We start from the raw sequence: 24645 nt of genomic DNA on the forward strand, positions 1-24645 counted from the left end.
ACATCCCTCCTCCACCTCTCTCTCCCCCCCCTCCCATCCCCCTCAATTTTCTGACAACATTTCTCTCCTCGCAGGTGGGAAAGAAGCGCATAAGGTGACCCACCTGTTTTGGTGTTGCTAACAGGTGTCTCAAGCAGCAGGTCTTCCTTTGGAAGGAGGGGAAGAAAAAAAAAATAGCCAAAATACACAAAGATGTACAAATCCCACAAAAGAAGCAGCAAATAGGAAAATGCCCCCAGAGCATCTGCTAACGGAGAATTGCGCGCCGAAGCCAGAGATGAGCGCAATAGTCTCAGGCAGGGGTACAGAGAGGTGGACAAGCCCCACTATTTTTAGGAGATGGGCACCTGGTTCTGAATTAGGTCCCCGCTGTCTCCCAGGCTCTGAGGTCTCGGGGAAGAACTGACAGTTGAAAAGCGAGGATGGAAATTACAGGGTTGCCGTAGCTTCCACTGCACCCAGAAGGCAGCCGGAGAGAGGGCAGGCTTTTTAGACCTTCCCGTTTGCCCCCGCCACCCCTACCCCCCTTGTCAGCAAGAGTTTGGGGGGAGAAAAGGCGAAGGTGTGACGGGGTCGCAGCCGGTTAATGGCGTCTCGTTCGCGCGCAGGATCAATCCGGGCGAGCTTATGGAAATGGATACGCCGTCGGAGGCTCCCAACAAATGATCCGAAATTAATTGCAATAAGAGGTATATAATAGCTGCTCGGTTAGGAAGAGAAACACCGTCAATTAAGCGAAAATTGCTTCCTCAAAAGTTAAATACATGTTTCTTGCCTTTTAATTTCACAACACCTTTTTTCTTATTTATAAGCAAGAGAGACTCCCAAGCTGCTATTCACAGAGTGCAGTTCTATAGCAATATGTGTGTGTGTATATATATATATGTATGTATGTATGTATGTATATATGTACATATAAAATATTTCACACGCATCTTACCCATCAGAACCAGAGGGGGGGGGATAAAAACCCAGTATAATTGCCCCAAATAGAATAGCGTACAGCTGCCTCTCAATGAAGCAGCGTAGTAGTTTCCCATTCATGGCTCTTAATGCAGTTAGTTGTAAATATGTATTTATATCTCCATTTAAGGATTTGAAAGCCGAACTAACCAAGGCAGCTGGCCATCCTTTCTTATTTATTTATTTATTTATTTAAATGATTGCATATATTTGGAACAAAGGAAAATGGCTGCTTTAAGAAAAATGGAGAAAGAAAATAGGAACGGAGGCATTATCTCCGTTTATTTCTGCCCGATTGGTAAGACTAGGCAAGTGAGGGGCACTCCCGTGCCCTAATACATCCAATAGATTAGGATCCAATAGATCCCAATACATCCAGTGCAGGTAATAAACGATTAGTTTTTTTTAAAAAAAAATTGAAGTGTATGTTCTTTTTCCCTTGTGGGTTCGCGCGTTCCGTTTTTCTGTTTTAGAAAGTCTTCCTTTTTCAAAGCTTAAGCCAGCTAGAGTGGTCCAGAGCCGGACAGCTTCTAAATCATTATTTAATGACCCCATAATCCCTTGCGGGGCGGCGTCTGGGCAACTAAATGGAGCAAGCAGAGCGTTTTACTGGCCGGATGCCCTTCCTGTTGCCAGTACTGAGTTTTATTCAGCAGATATATTCTCATTGTGCCCAGAGAGAGAAATATCTGCCTCTACCTAGGATCGAACTCACAGCCTCACGGCCAAACTGGAACGCATGTGTATGTGTTCCAGAAACCCGAAGACCAGCTGGCCGGTGCACGCATGCCCTTTTTGGGGGCCTGTTTTTTTTGGTCTGTTTTCGGGCTGTTTTTTTGGGCCGTTTTCAGACCGTTTTTCGGGCCGTTTTTGGCTTAAAAAAACAGCCCAAAAACGGGCCGTTTTCCGGTGCTCCGGCGCCCACGAAGACCAGCTGGCCAGAAACCGGAAGCTGGCGACTGCGCACGTGCCCACGGAGAGGGCTCTGCGTGCCACCTCTGGCACGTGTGCCATAGGTTGGCCATCACGGGTATAAGGATTCCTGCGTCGGGCAGGGGGTTTGACTAGAAGGCCTCCAAGGTCCCTTCCAGCCCTCTGAGTATGTCCCGGTGGAGTCTATATCAGGGGTCTCCAAGCTTGGCAACTTTAAGCCTGGCTTTGCTGGCTGGGGAATTCTGGGAGTTGAAGTCCGCCAGGCTTAAAAAAAACCTGCCGAGCTTGTAGCTGGTCTCTATCATTCCCGTTCCCCAACCAGGATTCTGTCCCAGGTTCAGATCTGGAGAGTCAGCGCTCTTTGGACATCACCTCCTGCCCCATCTGGTTTTGCGCTCCTTGATTAGGTGTGTGTGTGTTTGTGTGTGTGTGTTTGGGAGTGGGTGGGGGGGGTGAGAAACGTGCATTGGAGCCCAGCCCCAAGTGGATAGCAGCGTGCCTAGAGTCTTCGCTTGACCTTTAATTGGTGTTGGAAAAGACCAGATGGAAACCAACGATTGATTGACTTTAATTGGAAATCCGCAGCGGGAGATTTGCCAGCTAACCGAAAGGTTGCGGCTTCATTGCTTTTTTTTTTTTCCCTTTCCTCCTTTCCCCCCCCCCCCTGTCCGGAGAGTGACAGGGCCTAAACCCCCCCACCCTGCCCCAAGGGATCTTTTGTGTTGCTGCGGTTTTTTTGTACATTCAGTGCCCTTTCCCCACCACCACACATGCACACACACACACACACGGGGAGCGCCGAGGAGGCTTACAGGAATGTCAGCCTTTCCAGACTTCTCCCTCTGTTACATTGCTAAGCAACTTTTAGGAAACATTTAAAACCCCCCTCCTCCCTCTACCCACCTACCCGCCCTTCTCGCCATCTGGGAAAAGAAGCACTCGGTCTAGGCAGGCAATGAGATGGATTTTAACGGAGAAAAGGGAGCCACGTTCTACGTCGGGGAGCAGCCCGTGATTCAACTAATATATAAATGTGTGAAGAAGTACAAAGCCTAAACAAACCGTGGTTCGTTTGTTTGTTTTTTCCCCCTTCCAAAGGATGATGCAAAGGCTTATGACGAAAAGAACCCACCGGTGATGCGCCGGCTGGCTCTTTTCCCACAGGCAGTCTGTCGCTGATGGGTGCGCGTCCTCCAGGCCAACTGGCTGCCTCGCGAGGACGCAGCCGCCTTCCTTTCGGCGGGGCTAAAGGCCAAACTGCAAGGAGGGTCTCAGAATGGATTGGGATACAAGGCCCCGGGACCTGTCTCCCCCTCCCCTTCTTCCAGGATTGCCTCGTTCCCAGCCAGAAATCCCACCCCACAAGCCATCCATGCTAGTTCGCCAAGCTGTCTTAACGGTACGGCCTCTTAAGAGGTTGCCTGGCTTGCATTGCTGATGTAAAAACCCGTTTCTGGGTGGGAGGGATGGATTTTATTCCTGCCTTGGGTCCATTTCTGGTCTGATGTAAGCAGCAGATGTTGATCTGGGTTTCCACAGACAGGCATTGGGCCTGATTCTCGAATTAACCCACATCCTGGGATCCTCCAGCATATGGAATATCTTAAACTAGCCACACAGCTTGAGTCCACCCGACACTCAAAGCTGCTAGCCGGCAAAGGAGGAATGCTCTACCAAGGTTAGCAATGCTTGAAGCCTCCTATACTTTGGCCTTTTTAAAATTCATGGCATGCCCACAGGGGGAAACTAACAAACTGGCCAAAGACAAGCTACTTCACACCAGGATTGCTTAACCATTTTTGCCCCTCTTCTGACCGTGTTTTTCTTCTGTGCCCAGGTCTCATTACAAGATATGGGCCTGGAACAATGGCATCAACACAATAGTGTTCGCAGCCTAATACAACTTATTTAGGTGGGGTCCTTGGTGCTCTCTGAGCTTTCTTGCTTTCTTGCAGATGTTTCATTGCCAAACTATCCTGTTTCCCCGAAAATAAGACATCCCTTGATAATAAGCCCAATCGGGCTTTTTGAGCGCATGGCAGTAAGGCCAAGCGCTTATTTCAAGGTTCAAAAAAATATAAGACAGGGTCTTATTTTCGGGGAAACACAGATAGATAGATAGATAGATAGATAGATAGATAGATAGATGGATGGATGGATGGATGGATGGATGGATGGATGGATGGATAGATAGATAGATAGATAGATAGATAGATAGATAGATAGATAGATAGATAGATATGGATAGATGGATGGATGGATAGATAGATATGGGTGGGTGGATGGATAGATGGATGGATGGATAGATAGATAGATAGATAGATAGATAGATAGATAGATAGATAGATACCTTGTCCCCCCCCCCCAAATTATCCCCTGATAATAAGCCCAATCGGGCTTTTTGGGTGCATGGCAATAAGGCCAAGCGCTTATTTCAGGGTTCCAAAAAATATAAGACAGGGTCTTATTTTCGGGGAAACACGGTAGGTAGCATCATCAGTGCTAGTGGTGTTACTTAAGTAAACAAGCAAACTTGGAGAGCACCAAGGACCCCACAGCCCTCTTCCCTCCTCCCCCCCTAGCACTGATGATGTTCCCTGTTTGGGTAATAAAACGTCTGAAAGAAAGCAAGCAAGCTCAGAGAGCGCCATGTCAACCCCGAGCTACAAATATTCTTTATTAGTACAACTGGTTTACTTATTTAATTACTTACTTACATTTCGTGTTTCTTAACTGCCCATCTCCCTCAGCAGCTGCCATGGACCTCCCCTCCTGACCTGTTTTTCACCTATGGCACCCTTGAAATATCCTAGAGCCCCCCCCCCCCCCGGAGGCTATGTAGCCCCCGGTTGGCCTTGACAAGATTATACTAAGCCCTGGTTTGATTAAACCTGGTTTGTTGAATCCATCATGGTTGCCTGAGCTTACGTCACCTGACCTGCCCCCTCAAGTCTTCTTTTTAAATCGCTTCGCCTGCCAATCATTAAGTCCATCCCAAGAGACAAGGTCACTGCACTCCCCACGTACCGGAATGGGACTCCGCCTGGAGAGGAATAAATAAGAAGTGTGGCCCCATAGGAACATGTCAACCTCTTCCTCCTGAGCTTCCTGAGCACCTGAGATGGTGCACATATGTGCACACGTGTGTGCATACTTATACAGGAGCCACAGCTTATTCTTGGCAGCAGGCGTGTGAGTGATTTCTTTGGAAGGCTGGGAGAAGAGCGATTGTGGGAGGGAGAAACCAGAAGGATCCCACTTGCTGAATCTTCCCCCCCCCCCACTCGTGCTTGCTTTTCAATGGCTTGGGCAGCTGCTTCCCCTCCTCTCCCCACGGCATTTCCTCCCCGCCTCCCCCTCCCACTATTTTGGGAGACAACTTGTTGTGAGCGGGTGGCAGAACGTTTGAGTCTTTCGGATCCATCTGGGATTTGCTGGCAGCTCGGATAAATTTAGAGTCATAGTAGCACTTTGTTCCACACGAGAGCCACCCTTCCGTCAGCCGTTCAGCGCCTGGATCCCGGCTGTCACTCTCCTGCGCACCCACCCATGCGCCAGCCTGCCCGCCCGCCCCGCCGGTCTTGAATTTGCCACATGCCGTTGCCAGAGAAGCCGCGGCTGGCTGACCCTCTTCTGGCTGGTGAAGTGACTCGCCCAGGGGAGGCAAAGAGGGAATCGCCTCCCACGCTTAGGTTTTTCTGGCTCTCTTGGGCGCCATTCGGATTGTGTGGGCCTGTCACAATCTCACGAGGACCCCTGTGGTCGTCGTTCTCCTCTAAAGGTAAAGGTTCCCCTCACACATATGTGCTGGTCGTTCCCGACTCTAGGGGGCGGTGCTCATCTCCGTTTCAAAGCCAAAGAGCCAGCGCTGTCCGAAGACGCCTCCGTGATCATGTGGCCGTCATGACTCAACGCCAAAGGCGCATGGAACGCTGTTGCTGGTCCCTATTTTTCTACTTGCATTTTTTTTGTACGTGCTTTCGAACTGCTAGGTTGGCAGAAGCTGGGACAAGTCACAGGAGCTCACTCCGTTACGCGGCACTCGGGATTCGAACCGCTGAACTGCCGACCTTTCGATCGACAAGCTCATATGTGCGAGAGGAACCTTTACCTTTTAAAAGACCCAACCAGTCCCTCTCCTGGCTATTTTATAACCACCCACTTGGACGTGTTTAGCCTAATCCTTTTTTTCTTTCTTTCTTTCTTCTAGAGTTACCATCCAAGTCTGAAACCCGATGCTCGCTTTCTTTCTTTTGTCCTGTTTCATTCATTCATTCATTCATTCATTCATCCTCTCCCCCCCTCCCCTTTTATCTGTTTGAAGGGACAATGGAGAAACGATATGTTCAATGGACAAGGCTGTATGATCCATTGTTCGGGCGTCATCTATGACGGCCTCTGGCATAACGGCTCCCCTCTTGGTACGTGCTCTGGATTTATGCAGTTTGGTTCGTAATGAGACCCCCGGAATAATGCCCTGCCTTTCCCTTGATTTGATTTGTGTAGCGTCGGCATCAATTCTGCTCTCCGAACTTGTCAGGCCAAAGAGTTGAAAAGCAGCAGCGAACCCACAATGGGGGTGGGGAGTTGTGTAGGCCAGGGAGAGGCAGCGGGCACAGCTCAGAAGCCTCAGTTGAAATGCTGCTCTTTTCACACATGATTCCCACTTCGTGCCTCGGGAAAAGAAAAGGAAACTTTAGGAAAATAGCCAGGAGTTTGTGGTGATCTTGGCTGGGGATCCCTTTGATGGACAGTATCGTAGCATAGGTAGGTAGGTGGGGAAGATAGAGAAGTAGAGAAGATAGATAAATGGATGGATGGATAAATAGATAGATAGAAATCAGATAGGTAAGCAGGTAGATAAATAGAGAGATAAGATAGAAAAGATACCATGTTTCCCCGAAAATAAAATTCTGTCTTATATTTGTTTGAACCCAGAAATAAGCGCTTGGCCTTATTTTCGGAGAAGTCTTATTATTTTTGGGGCGCGTGGAGGAAAGCAGAGGAAATGGCAACTCACCACTGGGATCGTCAGAGCCTTTTAAAAGCATTTTTTTTTACAACCTCTTTGGCCGAAGAGGTTGTAGAAAAAATGCTTTTAAAAGTAAAAAATCGGGTGATCCGGTCCGAACCGGGAGCATTTCACCCCTGGTCTTCACGTAGTGTAAGTGGGACAACAAGAGCCTTGGTAGTACAGGGGTTTAAGGCACCCTGTTATTAAGCTGGTTATTAAGACCAGCTGCCTGCAATTATTGCAGGGTTCGAATCTCGCCAAGGCTCAAGGTTGACTCAGCCTTCCATCCTTTCTAAGGTAGGTGAAATGAGGACCCAGTTTGTGGGGGCAATAAGCTACTTTGTATAAAAATACAAAAGGATGAAGGCTATTGCTGAGTACATTGTAAGCCGCCCTGAGTCTTCGGAGAAGGGCGGCATATAAATCAAATTAAAAAAAAAAAAATGTTTAAAAGAAAGGACACACCGACACCTATTCAGCTTTGCCAAGGCACCTTCTGTCTAAAGAAAACGATTTCCGCAACCAGGCGGAAGCCGCTATGAAACTAATTTCATTCCCCTCTCCTAAACTTTAGAGAAATGAAGCTTTCATTTGAAGTAAACCAGAATAGACAACAATGCATACCTTTGCTACAAAATACGCTCTATTCATTGCCTGCGTTTCGAGGCTCGCTCTTGCGGGAAACATTCTGCCAATCTTCTGTCCCGGATGCCTACTTTTCGAAAAGAGAATGATGTTTAAATGTCCCAGCTGGTCTTTTTCAGGAGCGCTAACCACCAAGGTCTGTTGAACATTTTGCAGGGCAAGCGAAGACAATGGCGATTATAGGGCCAGAGGTGATAGACGCAAGTCTAGGATCGGTTCTTACTTTTCACATCCAGCTGCAGACCGATAACGGAGAGGTTTCTAAAAGTAAGAATGCTTTTTTTTTGGAATCTTTGCGGGACTCTGTAAAATAATTTCTATGGGTGACAAAAAAAAATAGCCCTTTTGGTTTCTATACCGTTCCAGACAGGTGGCTGTCCAGTTTCTTTTTGAAAACATCCAGTGATTTAAAGCACCTAAAACTTCTGGTGGCAAGCTGTTCCACTGGTTAATTGTCCTTCCCATTAGGAAGTTTCTCCTTAATTCCAGGTTGCTTCTCTCCTTGATTAGTTTCCATCCATTGTTTCTTGTCCTGACTTCTGGTGTTTTGGAAAATAGCTTGACCCCTCTCTTCTTTGGGGCAGTCCCTCAAATACTGGAACACTGCTATCATATCTTCCCTAGGCCTTCTTTTTACTAGACTAGACATACCCAATTCTTCATCTGTCTTCATGAAAGTTGTCAAGTGTGTCAAAATTGTCAAACCCATTAAAAAAATAAATAAATCTTTTTTTTTTTTTTGACTATCTGTAACCCCCGTCTCCATTCTGGGACAGTGAAAGACATCCATTCCCTAAGAAAGAAGGCAAAAGGGTAGCTTTGTGGGAAATTGCAGCAGGGCTGCCATTTTAATTCAAACCTTTTGAGACTGATGGACATTTTCAATCCCAGGATGTGTCCAGATGGACACAGACATCTTCTTTCCCATGTCTTGTTTCCTGCCCAAGTTTTCATTCTTCACAGGTAAACAATTCCACAGCTTTCCACTTCCTAAAATCGGAGTTAACAGTGAGCCTGTGTACAAATGATCAGATTAGACATTGGGCAATTCAAAGCCAAAATCAACTTAGGTCGGTGATGGCTAACCTTTTTGCCGTCGTGTGCCAAAAGCAGGGGGAGTATGTAGGGGTCGCACACGTGCCCACACCCATAATTCAATGCACCCCGCGCACGCACGCATGACACCCCCCCCCCGCTCCCTGCTTTTGGCATGCAATGGCACGGTAGGCCCGTTTATCACCCTCCCCAGCCTCCAGAGGCTTTCTTGGAGCCTGGGGAGGGCAAAAACAGCCTCCCCCCCCACCCCCAGAGGCCAGAAATGGCCCATTTCCTGACTTCCGGTGGGACTGGAATGGCTGTTTTTCACCCTCCCCAGGTTCGCCAGAACCGGCTGAATACCACCTCTGATTTCCTGGATAACCACAGCTATGCTTGTTTCTAAGATTCCATCTTAGCTCTTTGCTAATTATTGATTGCTATTTTCTTTTTTAAAAAAAAGGGTGGGGGGAGAAAAAAAAGAGCCTTTTTAAAGCTCCAAGGGAAGCCTTGATGTTAGAAAAGTTTTCTGTTGATTGCAGAAGACTCGCACGGACCTTGTAAACCTGTTTTGTTTTAAATTACTGCCGGAGAAGTCAAGGTTGCCTGTAGCAGGTGGTGGTAATTAAATGACTGTTAAGCTGCCTACGTTTTTCCGGGTGACGGTTCTGTTTGGTGGGCTTTTATCGTGGAATGCGCTGTTTGTGTTGCTTCTCCTCCTCCTCCTCTCTTCTCCCCTTTAAAAAATAAAATAAAATAAAATTGGACCACGTTCTGATTTCGTCCCGTGGGAAAACGATCTCCTTCCATCTTTTGGCTGTAGCGTTTGAGTGGAAACATGCTTTGCTTGACATAGAAATATATGGTAGAAGCCTTAGGGAGAAAGATGGGTTGTCCTAAAAGAGCATTGGAAACAGGATGTCCCAGGCTAGGAGATCATTCTGGGACCCGTGGAGTTTATTCTACCCGTTGTTTGGATTCGGTTGCATGTGTCTTCCAGACAGAGCATGGCCGACGGATTCTTTTTTTCTTCTTCCACCACATTAATCCCTGAGAGCATCTGTTGAAACTAAATAGGAAGAAATTCAAAACCGGTAAAAGGCAGATGTTGTGCGATCCATCTTTGTGTGGTTGTTTTTCTTGCAGACGTCTCATTACCAAATGAGGTAACATCATCAGTGCTACAAAGGAGTGGGGTTTACCATCTGTTTATGTAGCTAGTACGGTGCTTGACTTACAATCACAGTTCAGCCCCAAATCTCTATTGCTAAGCAAGACAGTGGTTAAAAATCAGCCGCGTCCCATTTTACCACCTGTTTTGCCATGGTTGAGGGAATCGCGGAAGTTCTTAAGTGAGTCATCATGCGGTCGTTAAGCGAATCTGATTCCCCATATTTGCTTGTTAGCAGTTTCCTAGAAGGTTGCAGGTGACAGTCCCAAGATCAGAAATACATGCCGGTTGCCAAGCACTCCATGTGACTATAGGGATAGTGAAACGGTCACAAGTGTGAAAACCGGTCACTTTTCTTCAGTGCTGTTGTAAATTTCGAACCGCCGTTACATGCAGTCCTTGACTTACGACCACAATTGAACCCAGACATTCTGTTGCCAGTGAGAAAAGCTGTTCAATGAATTTTGCTGCATTTTACGACCTTTCTTGCCACGGTTGTTAAGTGAATCGTGGCAGTTGTTAAGCTAGTAACCTGGTGGTTGAGTGAATCCGGCTTTCCCCGTGGATTCTGCTTGTCGGAAGGTCGCAAAAAGGGATCACGTGACCCCGAGATACTATGACCGTCATAAATATGAACCAATTGCCCTGCATCCAGATTATGTCTCTCTCTCTCTCCCCCTCTCTCTGTATCTATGTCTCTCTCTCACCCACTCTCTGTATCTCTCTTATGTTTCTCTCTCTCCCCCTCTCTCTGTCTCTCTCTCCCCCCTATGTCTCTCTCTCCCCTTCTCTCTGTATCTCTCTCTGTCTGTCTCTCCCCCCCTCTCTATGTCTCTCTCCCCCTCTCTCTGTATCTCTTTATGTCTCTCTCTCTCCCCCTCTCTCTGTATCTCTGTCTCTCTCCCCCCTCTCTATGTCTCTCTCTCCCCCTCTCTCTGTATCTCTGTCTCTCTCTCTCCCCCTCTCTCTGTATCTCTGTCTCTCTCCCCCCTCTCTATGTCTCTCTCTCCCCCTCTCTCTGTATCTCTGTCTCTCTCTCCCCCCCTCTCTCTGTATCTCTGTCTCTCTCTCTCCCCCTCTCTCTGTATCTCTGTCTCTCTCCCCCCTCTCTATGTCTCTCTCTCCCCCTCTCTCTGTATCTCTGTCTCTCTCTCCCCCCCTCTCTATGTCTCTCTCTCCCCCTCTCTCTGTACCTCTCTATGTCTCTCTCTCTCTCTCCCCCTCTCTCTGTATCTCTGTCTCTCTCTCTCCCCCTCTCTCTGTATCTCTGTCTCTCTCCCCCCTCTCTATGTCTCTCTCTCTCTCTCCCCCTCTCTCTGTATCTCTGTCTCTCTCTCTCCCCCTCTCTCTGTATCTCTGTCTCTCTCCCCCCTCTCTATGTCTCTCTCTCCCCCTCTCTCTGTATCTCTGTCTCTCTCTCCCCCCCTCTCTCTGTATCTCTGTCTCTCTCTCTCCCCCTCTCTCTGTATCTCTGTCTCTCTCCCCCCTCTCTATGTCTCTCTCTCCCCCTCTCTCTGTATCTCTGTCTCTCTCTCCCCCCCTCTCTATGTCTCTCTCTCCCCCTCTCTCTGTACCTCTCTATGTCTCTCTCTCTCTCTCCCCCTCTCTCTGTATCTCTGTCTCTCTCTCTCCCCCTCTCTCTGTATCTCTGTCTCTCTCCCCCCTCTCTATGTCTCTCTCTCTCTCTCCCCCTCTCTCTGTATCTCTGTCTCTCTCTCTCCCCCTCTCTCTGTATCTCTGTCTCTCTCCCCCCTCTCTATGTCTCTCTCTCCCCCTCTCTCTGTATCTCTGTCTCTCTCTCCCCCCCTCTCTATGTCTCTCTCTCCCCCTCTCTCTGTACCTCTCTATGTCTCTCTCTCTCTCTCCCCCTCTCTCTGTATCTCTCTGTCTCTGCCCCGGCCGCTTCTCCATCACCCGCTGTTGCCCTTACCTTCTCAGGCCAGGCGAGGAGTGACTGGGAGGGGAGGGTGAGGGGCAGGGCCAGTCAGTGGTGGGTTCACCGGACAGGGAGCCACAGCAGAGGGCCCAAAGAGCCTCATGCAGCTCCAGAGCCGCAGGTTGCTGACACCTGACCTATACATACAAATTCTCTGTTCTAAATCTTTACACAGTGCTGGCTCCCGAGAGACAATTAACCTTCTACTCATGCTTAGGAGCGTCCCAAATACGATGCTTCCAGGGATCTTCGCTTCTCTGTAGAACCCAACCTTGATCCTCAGAGCCAGCTGCAGAGCAGGAGTTGAAATCATGCCTTGTCCTTTGATTTATTAGGCGAAAGGGGTCGATTGCTGGAGATTACGGCCAGGATCAAAAAGATCACCTTACCCGAAACCAGCTCCCACGAATCGTTGGAAGCCACCGAGAAGCAACATTTTTCGTAAGTGGCAGAGAGAAAGTCAGGCGTTTGTCTCTTCCTTATAGTCTACAATTTGGTTTCCGCTTCCTGCGGGCGCGTTCTGGATCTCCGGAGCTTCCGAGCCACGTTATGCTTGATGTAGAGTTGGGCGAATACGACACAGATGGTTAATTCAGCGACGCCTTGTACTGGGATTGCAAACATCACTCACTGGTTTCAAGTAAACCCGAGCAGCGCCATCGGATGAGGAAAAGTACCCATCTGAACGTCCGCAGTAGAACGTCAGAGTGGGTTACCCGATCTCCTCAAACACTCCTTCGTAATCTTGTTACTGCACTGTTTTGTTTAAATTTAACAGAATAACAAGAGTTGGAAGGGACATTGGAGCAGGGGTGAAATCGAGCAGGTTCTGACAGGTTCTGCAGAACCGGTAGCGGAAATTTTGAGCAGTTCGGAGAACCGGCAAATACCACCTCTGGGCTGGCCCCAGAGTGGGGTTGGGAATGAAGATTTTGCAATATCTTTCCCCCAAGAGTGGGGAGGGAATGGAGATTTTGCAATATCCGTCCCCTGCCACGCCCACCAAGTCACACCCACAGAACCGGTAGTAAAAAAAATAGATTTCACCATTGCCTTGGGGGTCTTCTAATCCAACCCCCTCCTTAGGCAGGAAACCCTACACCACTTCAGACAAAGGGCTATCCAACATCTTCTTAAAAACTTCCAGTGTTGGAGCATTCACAACTTCCGGTGACAAGTTGTTCCACTGGTTAATTGTTCTCACTGTCAGGAAATTTCTCCTTAGTTCTAAGTTGCTTCTCTCCTTGATGAGTTTCCACCCATTGCTTCTTGTCCTGCCTTCTTTGGTGCTTTGGAGAATAGCTTGACTCCCTCTTCTTTGGGGCAGCCCCTGAGATATTGGAAGACTGCTATCCTGTCACCCCTAATCTTTCTTTTCATCAAACTAGACACCCCCAATTCCTGCAACCATTTTTCATACGTTTTATACCCTTCATTCGAGGTGAACTTCAACCTTATGGCTTGCAAGCTACGATTGACGGCTTAGCATCTGCCTGAACTAAGCTGCTGTCACTTTGCCAACAGGCCACTCTTGAAACCAACCATAGCTTTCCACAGGCTGGGCAACCTGGTGCCCGCGAGCCTCAGGGTGCTCTCGTATCTCCTGGCCTGCCTGCCTGCCTTTTAAAAAGGTTTTGAAAATTAAAATAATTAAACAACTGGAGCAGTGCCAAGCAGTGCACTATTCTCTGGCAATATTTGTTTCCAGGAATGTTTCCTGGCGGGTGGCTGGGAACCGTGCTCGCTGTGATGGATTTTTTATGAATAGAAACTTCTCCCTTGGCAGCACTTTGGGTCTGCGCTCACCCCCCTCCCATGCTTTCCAAATTCTGAATGCGCTCTCAGTCCAAACGACCGGCTACCTTGGCTCAATTGGCCTATTATCTGAGTTTCCTTTTGCCGCGGACAGCTTGCGAATCTCTCCTACGCTCAGAGCCACTTTGGGTCGGGGACTCCGGGCTTTGTTTCTCTCAGCTGAATTTGGAACTCACTCCCCTGCTTGCCCAGAGGTGGGAAGCTGAAAATCTGTGCAGGCTGTAACACCGGAGAGACAGACTTCGATGCTTTCCTGGAAAAAAAAAAACTCATCAGTTCATCAAGTAGACTGGGCTGTAAAAACCCTGAGTGGGAAGTCTATTCTCCAAAGCACCCGAGGGCAGGACAAGAAGCAGCGGATGGAAACTAATCAAGGAGAGAAGCAACTTAGAACTAAGGAGAAATTTCCTGACAGTTAGAACAATTAATCCGTGGAACAGCTTGCCACCAGAAGTTGTGAATGCTCCAACACTGGAAGTTTTTAAGAAGAGGTTGGATAACCCTTTGTCTGAAGTGGTGTAGGGTTTCCTGCCTGGGCAGGGGGTTGGACTAGAAGACCTCCAAGGTTCCTCCCAACGCTGTTATTTTTTTAAGGCAGTGCTTTACTCCATGGAGCAGAAGGTCCTGCCAGAATGATGGGAATTGTGTTTGTGTCTTTTAAAAGTTTAATTATATATTTTCACAATACATACATGGGTGCTTAGTGAACAGCGTATTGTCTGGATCATTTTATTTATATATAATAATACTTCTCCCTCTCCTAATTTCTACCTCTACCACCCAACCATTTGTAAAACAAGTCCCACGTTCGAAAATACTCTGTGTCTTCTTCTTCTTTTCATTTTAGTGCCAGTTCTTCCATTTCTGCACAATCTTTTTTATTACAATTGTGTTTTTATGGGGGGAGTACCTGGTATTTGGCTGAACAAGGTTCTCACAATTGTTCATCCGTCTGCCTGCCTGTAAGGATTGCCCATCTTGCTCGGAGCAACAATGCGTTAGCCAATAAAATTGGACCCTTCTCCACAAGAAACCGGTTAGCCCCGTGATGGCGAACCTGTGGCCGAAGTGGCACGCAGAGCCATGTCTCCTGGCACGTGTGGCATCGCACCCGGCCTGTTCGAGCCACCTACCTTGTTTTCAAAAATCTTTATAGAGGCGGCACTATCTGTCCTCGGCTTGTTTTACTCACGAAGAGGCCAATAGCAGCCAATGAGAACCATCTCCCAGTTTGAACATGTCTTCTGTTGGAGGAGAGTTTACTGAGAAAACCCTCTGCCCCTCTTATTTTTTAAAAAGTTTTATTTATTTATTTATTTACAAACATATCAAATCGATGTGTGAACAGTGTGGCACCTATTGTGTCATATATTCTAACACAAGTAAAACTACTAAAACTGATCATAGTTATTACATTCAATCAACTTCTATATTTCTAATAATGATACACAATGATAATAAGTTGCCATCTGTCATTGTTCAATTATTCCATGTTTTCTCTTATTGTTACTTTATTATCTAAAAGCGTCTACGCTAACCTTCCCCTTTCTCTTATTTCTATCACTTATTGTAACTTTTAATCATATCACCTTTAACTGAAAAAAAAAAAATTCTTTCTATCCTACCTGGCTTCTATTTGGGTCACCTACCCGAAACAAAGGAAAGAAAAGGAAAGGAAAGGAAAGGTTGGGAGGGAAAGGATGGGAGGAAAGGAAAGGAAAGGAAAGGAAAGGAAAGGAAAGGAAAGGAAAGGAAAGGAAAGGAAAGGAAAGGAAAGAAGGAAAGGATGGGAGGAAAAAGAAAGGGAAAGGAAAGGAAAGGAAAGGAAAGAAGGAAAGGATGGGAGGGAAAGGAAAGGAAAGGAAAGGATGGGAGGGAAAGAAAGGAAAGGAAAGGATGGGAAGGAAAGGAAAGGAAAGGAAAGAAGGAAAGGAAAGGAAATATAAATCAGAACAACAAAAACAAGGAAATCATTTATCCATTGTCTCTTGCCCGCTTCAATACTTCGGTTGCTATGCTTTTTTTTTAATTTGCCTCCCACCTTCCTCTCTAGGATCTTTATCCTCTGCCTCTCTAGAACTGGCCAGCCTCCCTTTTCCAGCTCAGGGAAACATTGAACCTTTCACATCCTATCAGCTGTCTTGCGTTTGTGGCCTGCTACCCTAACTTCTGTGCCCAAGTCAGTCTTGGTTCTAGTTTTCTTTTTTTCTTTTGGCAGGAAGTTTGGGAGTCCCAGTTACCCTTTGAAGTTGGTCAGGTCTGCAAGCCAATCCCTGCAAAGCGTTTCCCTAGTTGTCAGCAAATCAGGACACGCCGGGCCTGAAGCGGTAACCTCCCACGAAAAAAAGCCGGGACTTGAAACAAAGGACAGTAAGTAAACCACGATGAAGTTGGTTTGAGACAGGGAGGGGAAAAAAATCATATGTGGAGCCTTTTGTACGCTAATGGACGGCTGTGAGAACAGTTGAAGGGCGCCTGTGAAGTTTGCACTGGCATCCTTCAGAAGAAATTAGAGAGTTTGATTTCCAAATTCCTGAGGGGGGAGAAAAAAAAAACCCATGTATTAAACAGCTTCGGGGGGGAGTTCTTGGATCAGTCCAAGCCTGCTTTTGAAACGGAGAAAAGAGCTCATTTCAGCTGATCTTTCTGCCAAATAACGATGCCCCGTCTTTCAAAAGGAGAGAGAGAGAGAGAGAGAATAAAAACCACTTAGGGGAGAAAGGTGGCGTTACTTGGTCGCTGACACTTGAGTTGCAAGCTAAGGCATGACAGCCTCTAGACCCAACCCTATCCTGTTTTGGCAGCCTCCTGAGCTTTGCGTCACTCGAGCTCTGTCGCGGCCTGGTTCCTTGTCACTCAAGGAGGCAAGACGTCAATGGGATAATTCCTCCCGACTCCGAGCCTTCCTTTCACTCCGCTGCTAAGACACTCGAAACCTTCTCCATTTCTGTTTCAAGTGCCTGTTTTATAAGATCAGGGTGGAGGAAACAACCATAGCTGCCTTTTTTGCTTTCGGAGCTTAAATCCAGACCAAAGGAAGGTTTTACTCAAATGCAGATCGGAGGGGAGAGTGCGGAATTAATTAATCCGTGGAACAACTTGCCTCCCAGAAGTTGGGAACGCTCCAACACTGGAAGTTTTTCGGAGGAGATTGCATAACCTTTTGTCTGAAGTGGTGTAGGGTTTCCTGGCTAAGCAGGGGGTTGGACTAGAAGACCTCCAAGGTCCCTTCCAACTCTGTTATTCTATAACTAATGGAACAAGAATTCCGCCTGCGCGAAAGGGGCTGACGAGAGCTCTTTTTAGGTTCGGACACGAGTTTGAAGAGGGGGCCTTTTAGCAGGGGGGGACAAATGAGCTTTGTACAGCTAGTCCTCGACATGCAACAGTTCATTTTAGTGACCGTTCGAAGTCACAATGGCACTGAAAAAGTGACTTATAACTGTTTTCCCACACTTAACAACCGCTGCCGCACCTCTGCAGTCATGTAATCAAAATTCAGGACACTTGGCAACCAATTCATATTTATGACGGTCGCGCTATCCCGCGATCGTGTGTTCAGCTTTTGCGACCTTCTGACAAGCAAAGTCAAGGGGGAAGCGTCACTTTGAAGAGTCACTTTAACCTAACAACTGCAGCGATTCGCTTAGCAAACCGTGGCAAGAAAGCATCACAAAACGGGGCAAAACTCATTTAACAAATGTCTCGCTTAGCGACATAACTTTGAGGCTCAGTCGGGACCGTAAGTCAAGAACTACCTGTATTATTAAACAATTCTACTGAACGGGACTAGACTGTCGGGTCTGGGAGAGAACTGAGTCTCTGAACTGAGACTAAACTAAGTTCGGCAGATGTGTCTATGTCTCAGATTCTGTTGGGCTCTTTTGTATCTAACGGATCTAACGAATTAATATTTTGGGCAATCCAGCTAGGAATAAGTCCAACAGTTCTGTAAAGTAAGATAAAAAAACAGCCTTCCCTCAGTTTTTTTCTCCAAGCCATCATTTCCAGCTGCATCTCATCTGGTGGTTGTACTTTCTGATGGAGATTCTGATTCGGATCGGAGAGAAAGAGTGGTGCGGTGGCCTTAGAGGCGGAGCTCTCGCCTCACAATCAGCGGGTTGTGAGATCGATCCTAGGTAGAGGCAGATATTTCTCTCTCTGGGCTCAATGAGAAATATATCCTGCCGAACACAACTCCGTACTGGCAACAGGAAAGGCATCTGGCCATTCAACATTCTGCTAGCTCCATTCAGTTGCCCAAACTCCACCCCGCAAGGGATGATGGAGTCATTAAGTGATGATGATGATTCGAATTGGAGAGAAAAATCAGTGGGTTTAAGTGGGATACAAGAAAAGAATCGCAGAGCAAAGGGGGGAAGCAGTTTTGAAAACCCGAGCTCTTTGCTTTCTCACACCCTGGCCAAGTTTTGTCGTCTCCACCTCGTACGGGCCTCTCTCTTCCTTCCTCTCCACCTACTCAGAATTGCGTCTCAAGGTTTGCTATGTAATCCCAGCGAGTCAAAACTGCCAATTCATCTTTTGTATAAATATACATTTCACTACCTATATTGTTATTTTGGCTTCCTCTAAAGGGCTTTTTGCTGACAGATGACCTGACGTTTTTTGTTTTTGTTTTTTCTCCTTCATAAATACCCGGGTATTATTTTACAGGCCAACAATTTCTGAGATTATTCAATGGAAACCCGAACGTTGAGATCTTGGGAGTTGAATCGGAGTTTAATCACCCTGGTTTATTGTGAGCCATAATATTCCATCCACCCATATCACTTGATACGTTGTAAATACATGATCTGAATCTTAATTTGCTCGGCTCACTAGACGAATTAGGGGGAGAAGCCGTTTGGGGCTCCGGGAGAGTTTATTTTGAAAGCCCCAACGTACACAAAATACTTTGCTTGTCCTTTGTGTGTGTGTGTGTGTGTGTGTGTGTGTGTGTGTGTGTGCTATTTTCTGTTTTGGTCGTATTAAATTTTAGTTAGGCTTTTTGTTTCTACTCTTCTAAGCAAAATAAATGTTTATAAGGAACCTTATGTAACACCTGACACCCCCCAGGCTTTAAGTCACCAGAAAATTTAGAATAGTAAATAAATAAGCCCATGTTTTTTTGGGAGTTTTCCCTTCGGGAGAGTTTCTGATTTTTGAACGGAAAGACTTTGGAGAAAAATAGGTTGAAGCCAGCCAAAACGGGTCAGATTCCCTTATCCAGCTGGTACTACAGTAAAACGACATTTGGGCAACAGAGGGGCCTGTAATGAATACTTGAGCTCCAGTTTTCTTGTAGTAGTGAAGTAGCTGGACCAGAAACAGGGCTGAGTTAGTTATAGTCCTTCTTGAGGCGTGAAAGTCACCGGGGTGCCTTTGGAAGAGTCATTCTCTCTCTCAGTGCAATCCACCTCACAGGGTGGTTGTTGCAAGGGGAAAACAGGAGAAAGGAGCATTAAGTACATTAGTATGGTCATTGTAAATCTAATAATAATAGTAGTAATCTTCACCGTTCCAAAAATTTTAGCCAGTATGGTTATCATAATGGTCCTGATAACATCTGAAGAGCATTTGGTTGAAGAAGGCGACAGTTTTGATGTTAGAATGAGACTTCGATTAGCTGGTAAAATCTTTTAGCAGTCCCTTCCTTCCTTCCTTCCATCCTCCCTCCCTCCCTCCCTCTGTTATTCATCCATCCATCCATCCCTCCTATGACTCTCTGCTCCCTCCCTCCTTTCCTTCCTTCCTTCCTTCCTTTCATCCCTTCCTTCCATCCCTTCCTTTCTTTCTTCCTTCCTTCCTCCCTCCCTCCCTCCCTTTGTTATTCATCCCTCCCTCCCTCCCTTCCATCCATCCTTTCATCCCTTCCTTCCTTCCTCCCCCCTCCCTCCCTCCGTCCCTTTGTTATTCATCCATCCATCCCTCCAATGACCCTCTGCTCCCTCCCTCCCTCCCTCCCTTCCTTTCATCCCTTCCTTCTTTCCTTCTTCCCTCCCTCCCTTTGTTATTCATCCATCCACCCATCCCTCCTAAGACCCTCTGCCCCCTCCCTCCCTCCTTTCCTTTCTTCCTTCCTTCCTTCCTCCCTCCCTCCCTTTGTTATTCATCCATCCATCCCTCCTATGATCCTCTGCTACCTCCCTCCTCCCTCCCTCCTTTCCTTCCTTCCTTCCTTCCTTCCTTCCTTCCTTCCTTCCTTCCTTCCTCTCTTTGCCCCCTTTCCTCCCTCCCTCCCCCCCTTCCCCCTTTGCCCGTTTTCCTCCCTCCCTCCGTCCCTTCCTTCCTTCCCTCCCCCTTTGCCCCTTTTCCTCACTCCCTCACTCCAGCAAGATTTTGTGGCTGGCTGCTTGAGCAAAAGGTTGGCCCGGGATCAAAACACCTCAGGAACAAGTTCTGCTGATGGGTAAATTACGAGGTCCTTGAGGCTTTTGTTCACCCTGTTCTTTTAACATGGCGGTAATAACCCAGTGATGGAAATGTACCCAGCCCTATGAACTATTGATGAACTGCCAGCAAAATGGAATTCTGAGAGGTTCTGAGCGCAGGGCATTTTTCCTTTCAGAGACGGATGTGCTCGACTCTCTGGTTTTGAAGCCGTAATGACATCTGAAGCCGGATTAAAAGTCATTTCAGGAGAAGCTCCCCCTCCCCTCCCTTAACAGCCATTGACTTCTTACCTTGACCGTGCTTGTTTCTTTCAAAAGAGGGAGATTTTCAAATGAAGGCGAGGTGTACAGAATGAAACGTATTATATGTTTCTCCAGGGAACACAGCGTTCTACAGTAATCTGGTCCTTCTCTCTGTATTTTTCGTTAGCATCTTCGTGATGCCAAGCGACATAGAAGAGGCCCGAGACCGCACATGGTTTAATTTAGCTTAGACCATCATCCTTACCCGGAAGGATTGTTCCTGCTGTTGGCTCCAGATTGGACTGAAATACCAATCCAGCTGGGATACATCAGGAGTGCTTGGCATCGTGGGATCGAAAGGGCCAGTGGCAACCGCTTTAATGCTGGCTTCCATGCAGTCTAGACTCCGGGCAAGCATCCAAGGATGATGATGGCTACAGGACCCAATCATCACCATCTCCTCAGCTTCCCTCGTGCATGTTTCTGGCCAGGTACATCAATCCATTCACAAGTTATTAAGAGTAGTAGGGTTCTGTTTTATCAAGTTCCTTGTAAAACTACCCGGAGATTTACGGTGTTGGGAACACTCTAAAATGGATCGAATAAACCAATGTTTCTCAACCTTGCCAACTTAAAGATGTGTGGACTCCCAACTCCCAGGATTCTCCAGCCAGTATGTTCATCATTGGAACAACTTGCCTTCAGAAATTGTGGGTGCTCCAACACTGGAAGTTTTTAAGAAGAGACTGGGCAGCCTGAAATTGCGTACGATCTCCTGCTTGGGGTTGGGTTGGACTAGACGATCTCCAAAGTCCCTTCCAACTTAATTATTCTATTAAGGGGTGGGCATGCCCTTCTCATTTGTCCTCTTTAATAACCAGAGACTTGCTTGCATGCCACCCTAAGTGAAAACAAACGTCTTGAATCAGGTTGTCTCCTTCACGGGCAGAGAAGGTGCTTCTGTCCACAAGCAAGAGAAGATGCTCAAAAATCTGCATTGGAAGCAAAGATAGGACAGCAAAATGTGCCATGGTCTTCACAGTAGAAAATAGCTTTAATAAGGGAACAATATTTGCAATAAATAAAAGAACAATAGCTTTAATAACAATAGCTGGTGCAGTGGTTAGAGTGCAGTACTGCAGGCTACTTCTGCTGACTGCAATTTGGCAGTTCGAATCTCACCGGGCTCAAGGTTGACTCAGCCTTCCGTCCTTCCGAGGTGGGTAAAATGAGGAGCCAGATTGTTGGGGGCTCCGTAAACCGCTTAGAGAGGGCTGTAAAGCACCGTAAAGCAGCATATAAGTTTAAATGCTAGTGCTAGTGCTATTTAATAAGGAAACCAAGATTTTTCTGCATGGAAAGTTCGTATGCTGAGCTACTGGATTTCTGCATTGGGCATCCAGATGCCTTCAGCCGGTCTTGGGTATAAACTCTCCAATTTCCCAGAATTTCTGCATCCTTTCTGATCAGTTCTAACCACCAACCAGTTTTAAGCAAAGCTTCTTAACGTCTGGACTCCAAGCAACAGTGGAGGCGTATCTGGCTTAGCCTGACATCGCTTCTGTGGAATGAGACGCCTGTTCCGTGATGGCTGATTTCCCCATGCGGCTCTTGTGTTTTTGTACAGCAAAGTACAACAACTCAGTCCGTTTCCAAGCACTGACAATAGCAACCTCGTTGTTATTGGCTGCCCGGTTGCTCCTCATCCATCTGTTTTAAAAGTTTGCTTCCTATCGCTTAGTGTTTTTCTGCCGCTTCAGCTCAAACGCTTCTCATTCTTTTGGACAAGACCGTTGGCTATTTCGTTACACGTCTTAAACCGGGTGGAATTTATGAGATGGGGAAATAAAAGCTCAGTGGAAATCGGGCCTTCGAAACATGCGTAGATTCAAAATCCCCTTTCGAGCTGGATTTTGTTGGATGATTTTTAGAGGCAGGCAGTTTGGGAAAGGTTTCCAAAGAACGTAAAGCCCTCCAGGTGGCCTCCGAGTGATATCAACCACAATGCTTTGGTCCTCCTATCTTCTTAAAAGGTGGAAAACGTGCTTCTTCACTCCTGCCAGAGACTGAAAAGTCACGGAGCAATTTATTTTTCCTAGTCTCAAGTGTGGTCATTGAGGAGCTCCACCACCCTAAAAACAGCTTGCAAAGTTTTAGAAGACATCTGGAAAGGTGAGAGTTTTGGTGGCCTTGAATACGGGTAGTCGTCAATAGTTCATTTAGTGACTGAGGTTACAACAGCACTGGAAAAAAATGTGATTTATGACCCTTTTTCACACTTACGACCATTGCAGGATCCCCACAGTCACATGATCAAAATTTGGACACTCGGCAATTGATTATGACGATCACGTTCTCGCCTTGACACCGGGCTGGGTTTTCCCAGGTCAGATAAAGAATAATTGGCAAGTCTTGCACAATATCTTGAGCTTAGCCAGCTTTAACCTTCGGTTGGACTTTTTGGCAGTTGGATTAGTGGATGATTCAGTTCGTGCGGTGAACCCAGAAAGTAGGTTAGTTCAGGAACCCAGCAAAACCCACGAGGCAAATGGGACTATAATGATTGAGTTGCCCGTGGATTGTTCTGACCGAGCTCCCTGAACACGACAAACCCTCTGTAGTTAAATCAATGATTCCTTTATTAGGAGCGCCAGCAGCCCTGGCAAAAAGTTTCTCCCTCACCACAGGCTAACAAGTCTGCCCGGCAGGGTGATGAATAGTTGTCTGCCACACCTATTCATGTCCGCCCCCTGCCTTTTATCCCCAGAGCTGGGGTGGGGGCTTCGCTAGCAGCAGTGGTTCTTCCGTCCCAAGGACCGGCCCATAGATTTCCACTGCTCTCCTCTCCTCTGCCTTCTGCGCATCAGGCACTGGACCCAGCTGTTCCTCCTCTTCCTCATCAGCCACCTCCAGACCTGGGGGCTGTTGACTCTCCATCTGAGGGCTGACGGATGGCCCAGGCTCCGCCTTTGTCTCTCTCTCTCTCTGACAGCTCCACTCCCTCTTCCCTGATGCTGATCCGAACTCCTCATCTGATTTGGCTGCTAGAGGGGTCGGCAGCTAACAGACCACAGCATGGATTTTCATTAACTCAGGCTTCCTTCGCTGAGCCCTGCCCTCTTAATTTGTGAAGCGGTTGTCATCAGTTCAAATCCACAGGATGTCCTCCCCATCACCTCAACCCATAGAGGACAGTTCCTGGAAATGGTCCATCATAGATCACCAGAAGGGTGAAATTCTTCTAGGTAGGCGCTACCCTGTGTAGGAGCCAGCCGAGGAAAGGCTTTTCAAAGTCACAGCAACTTTGGCAGGCGATCCAGAATCTAATCTGGCTCCCAATCCGTATGGGGAGTAGAACAAGAGTAGGGTCACGATTTCGGAGCAGAGCTTAGGAGAGCCCTTGAGTCCCAGCTGCAGTACTTCAAGGCTGCCGTAAGAACAAGGCAACAAGTCAACATCAAGTCAACTGAGCACACAGCGACAACCTGCTGTTCAACACCAAGACTTTTAAAAAAAAATAATTATTGAGTGTTGGAGAACTCATTGAACTCCTGGGACTCCTAAGAAAAACCCAAGACTTCGAAGACCAGATGGAGATTTTTTTGGGGGGGGGGAATTCGGCCTCCTTCCAGATCTTTCTGTGGAGTCCTCAGTGGGGGGGGGGACCACGACAGGATCAGCTTCTGAAAACGTACAGTTGTGGAACGAGAACATCTGGATCGGACACGTACATCTGTATGACTTGGAACGGATGACTTTCTTCTCTGTTTGGCCACTCGAACCTCGACAAGTCTCCTGCCCGCATTTGCAACAGCGGTGGGTTTCACATATTCTTACCACCGGTTTGCCGTGTGTGCGCACACTCGCTTCACTCACACGTGTGTGCCTTCCACGCATGTACCCGTCCTTCCGCACATGTGCTTTGCTCGTGCGTGCGCCTTCTCGCGCATGCGCTCGGCCTCAAAAACGTGGCTAAATAGGACAGCATTACATCCTATTTACGGCATTACGTCCTATTACGTCCCACCTGCAGTCGCCGCTACCAGTTTGCCTGAACCGGCTGAATACCACCTCTGATTTGCATCCAATTTAACAGGTGTCACGATCTAATGCTCAATCCCCTGCCTTCCAATTTAATATGAATATTTTGCCGTCGGAGGTCTGAAGCCCAGGCTGCCATCATCACAAGTGGCCTTATTGTGTCAGAGCCTCGGTGCTTTATTGTTTTTTCCCCCTGCATTTCTTCTGTTTTTTTTTTTTTTTTTTTTTTCCTTAAGCCTGTTCAAGGGTTAAGAAGTTGAGCGTCCATCTGCGGTTTACTTGGTGGTGACATTTATTTAAGTCGGGACAGCATCGTGCCGGGAAACCTCTCTCTAGCGGGCAAGCCATCTGCCCCAAGAGGAAGGGAGAACCCCAGCAATGCAAGTTTCGGTCTCTCGAAAAGGCCAGAGGTCTCGGTGGCTTTGTCCTTCTCCTGCCGATCTGTCCGAAGGGATTA

General features: G+C 47.3%; 1 protein-coding gene across 7 annotated transcripts in view; it reads left to right on the forward strand.

Annotated features, from left to right (window-relative positions):
• MORN1 (MORN repeat containing 1) overlaps positions 1-24645 on the forward strand; it is a 145015-nt gene that overhangs the window by 16306 nt on the left and 104064 nt on the right. For all 7 annotated transcript variants that reach the window (XR_004592479.3, XR_015730060.1, XR_004592481.3 and 4 more), the window contains 4 exons: positions 6221-6317; positions 7712-7822; positions 12033-12138; positions 15731-15882. Coding sequence is in view for 4 of the 7 variants with exons in the window: in XM_087879293.1 (XP_087735419.1) it covers positions 6221-6317; positions 7712-7822; positions 12033-12138; positions 15731-15882 (466 nt within the window). In the remaining 3 variants the exon portion in view is untranslated. The remainder of the gene's footprint in view (positions 1-6220; positions 6318-7711; positions 7823-12032; positions 12139-15730; positions 15883-24645) is intronic.

This window comes from Pantherophis guttatus, chromosome 15 (assembly GCF_059756535.1).
Source record: "Pantherophis guttatus breed Tessera chromosome 15, ASM5975653v1, whole genome shotgun sequence".
NCBI lineage: Eukaryota > Metazoa > Chordata > Lepidosauria > Squamata > Colubridae > Pantherophis > Pantherophis guttatus.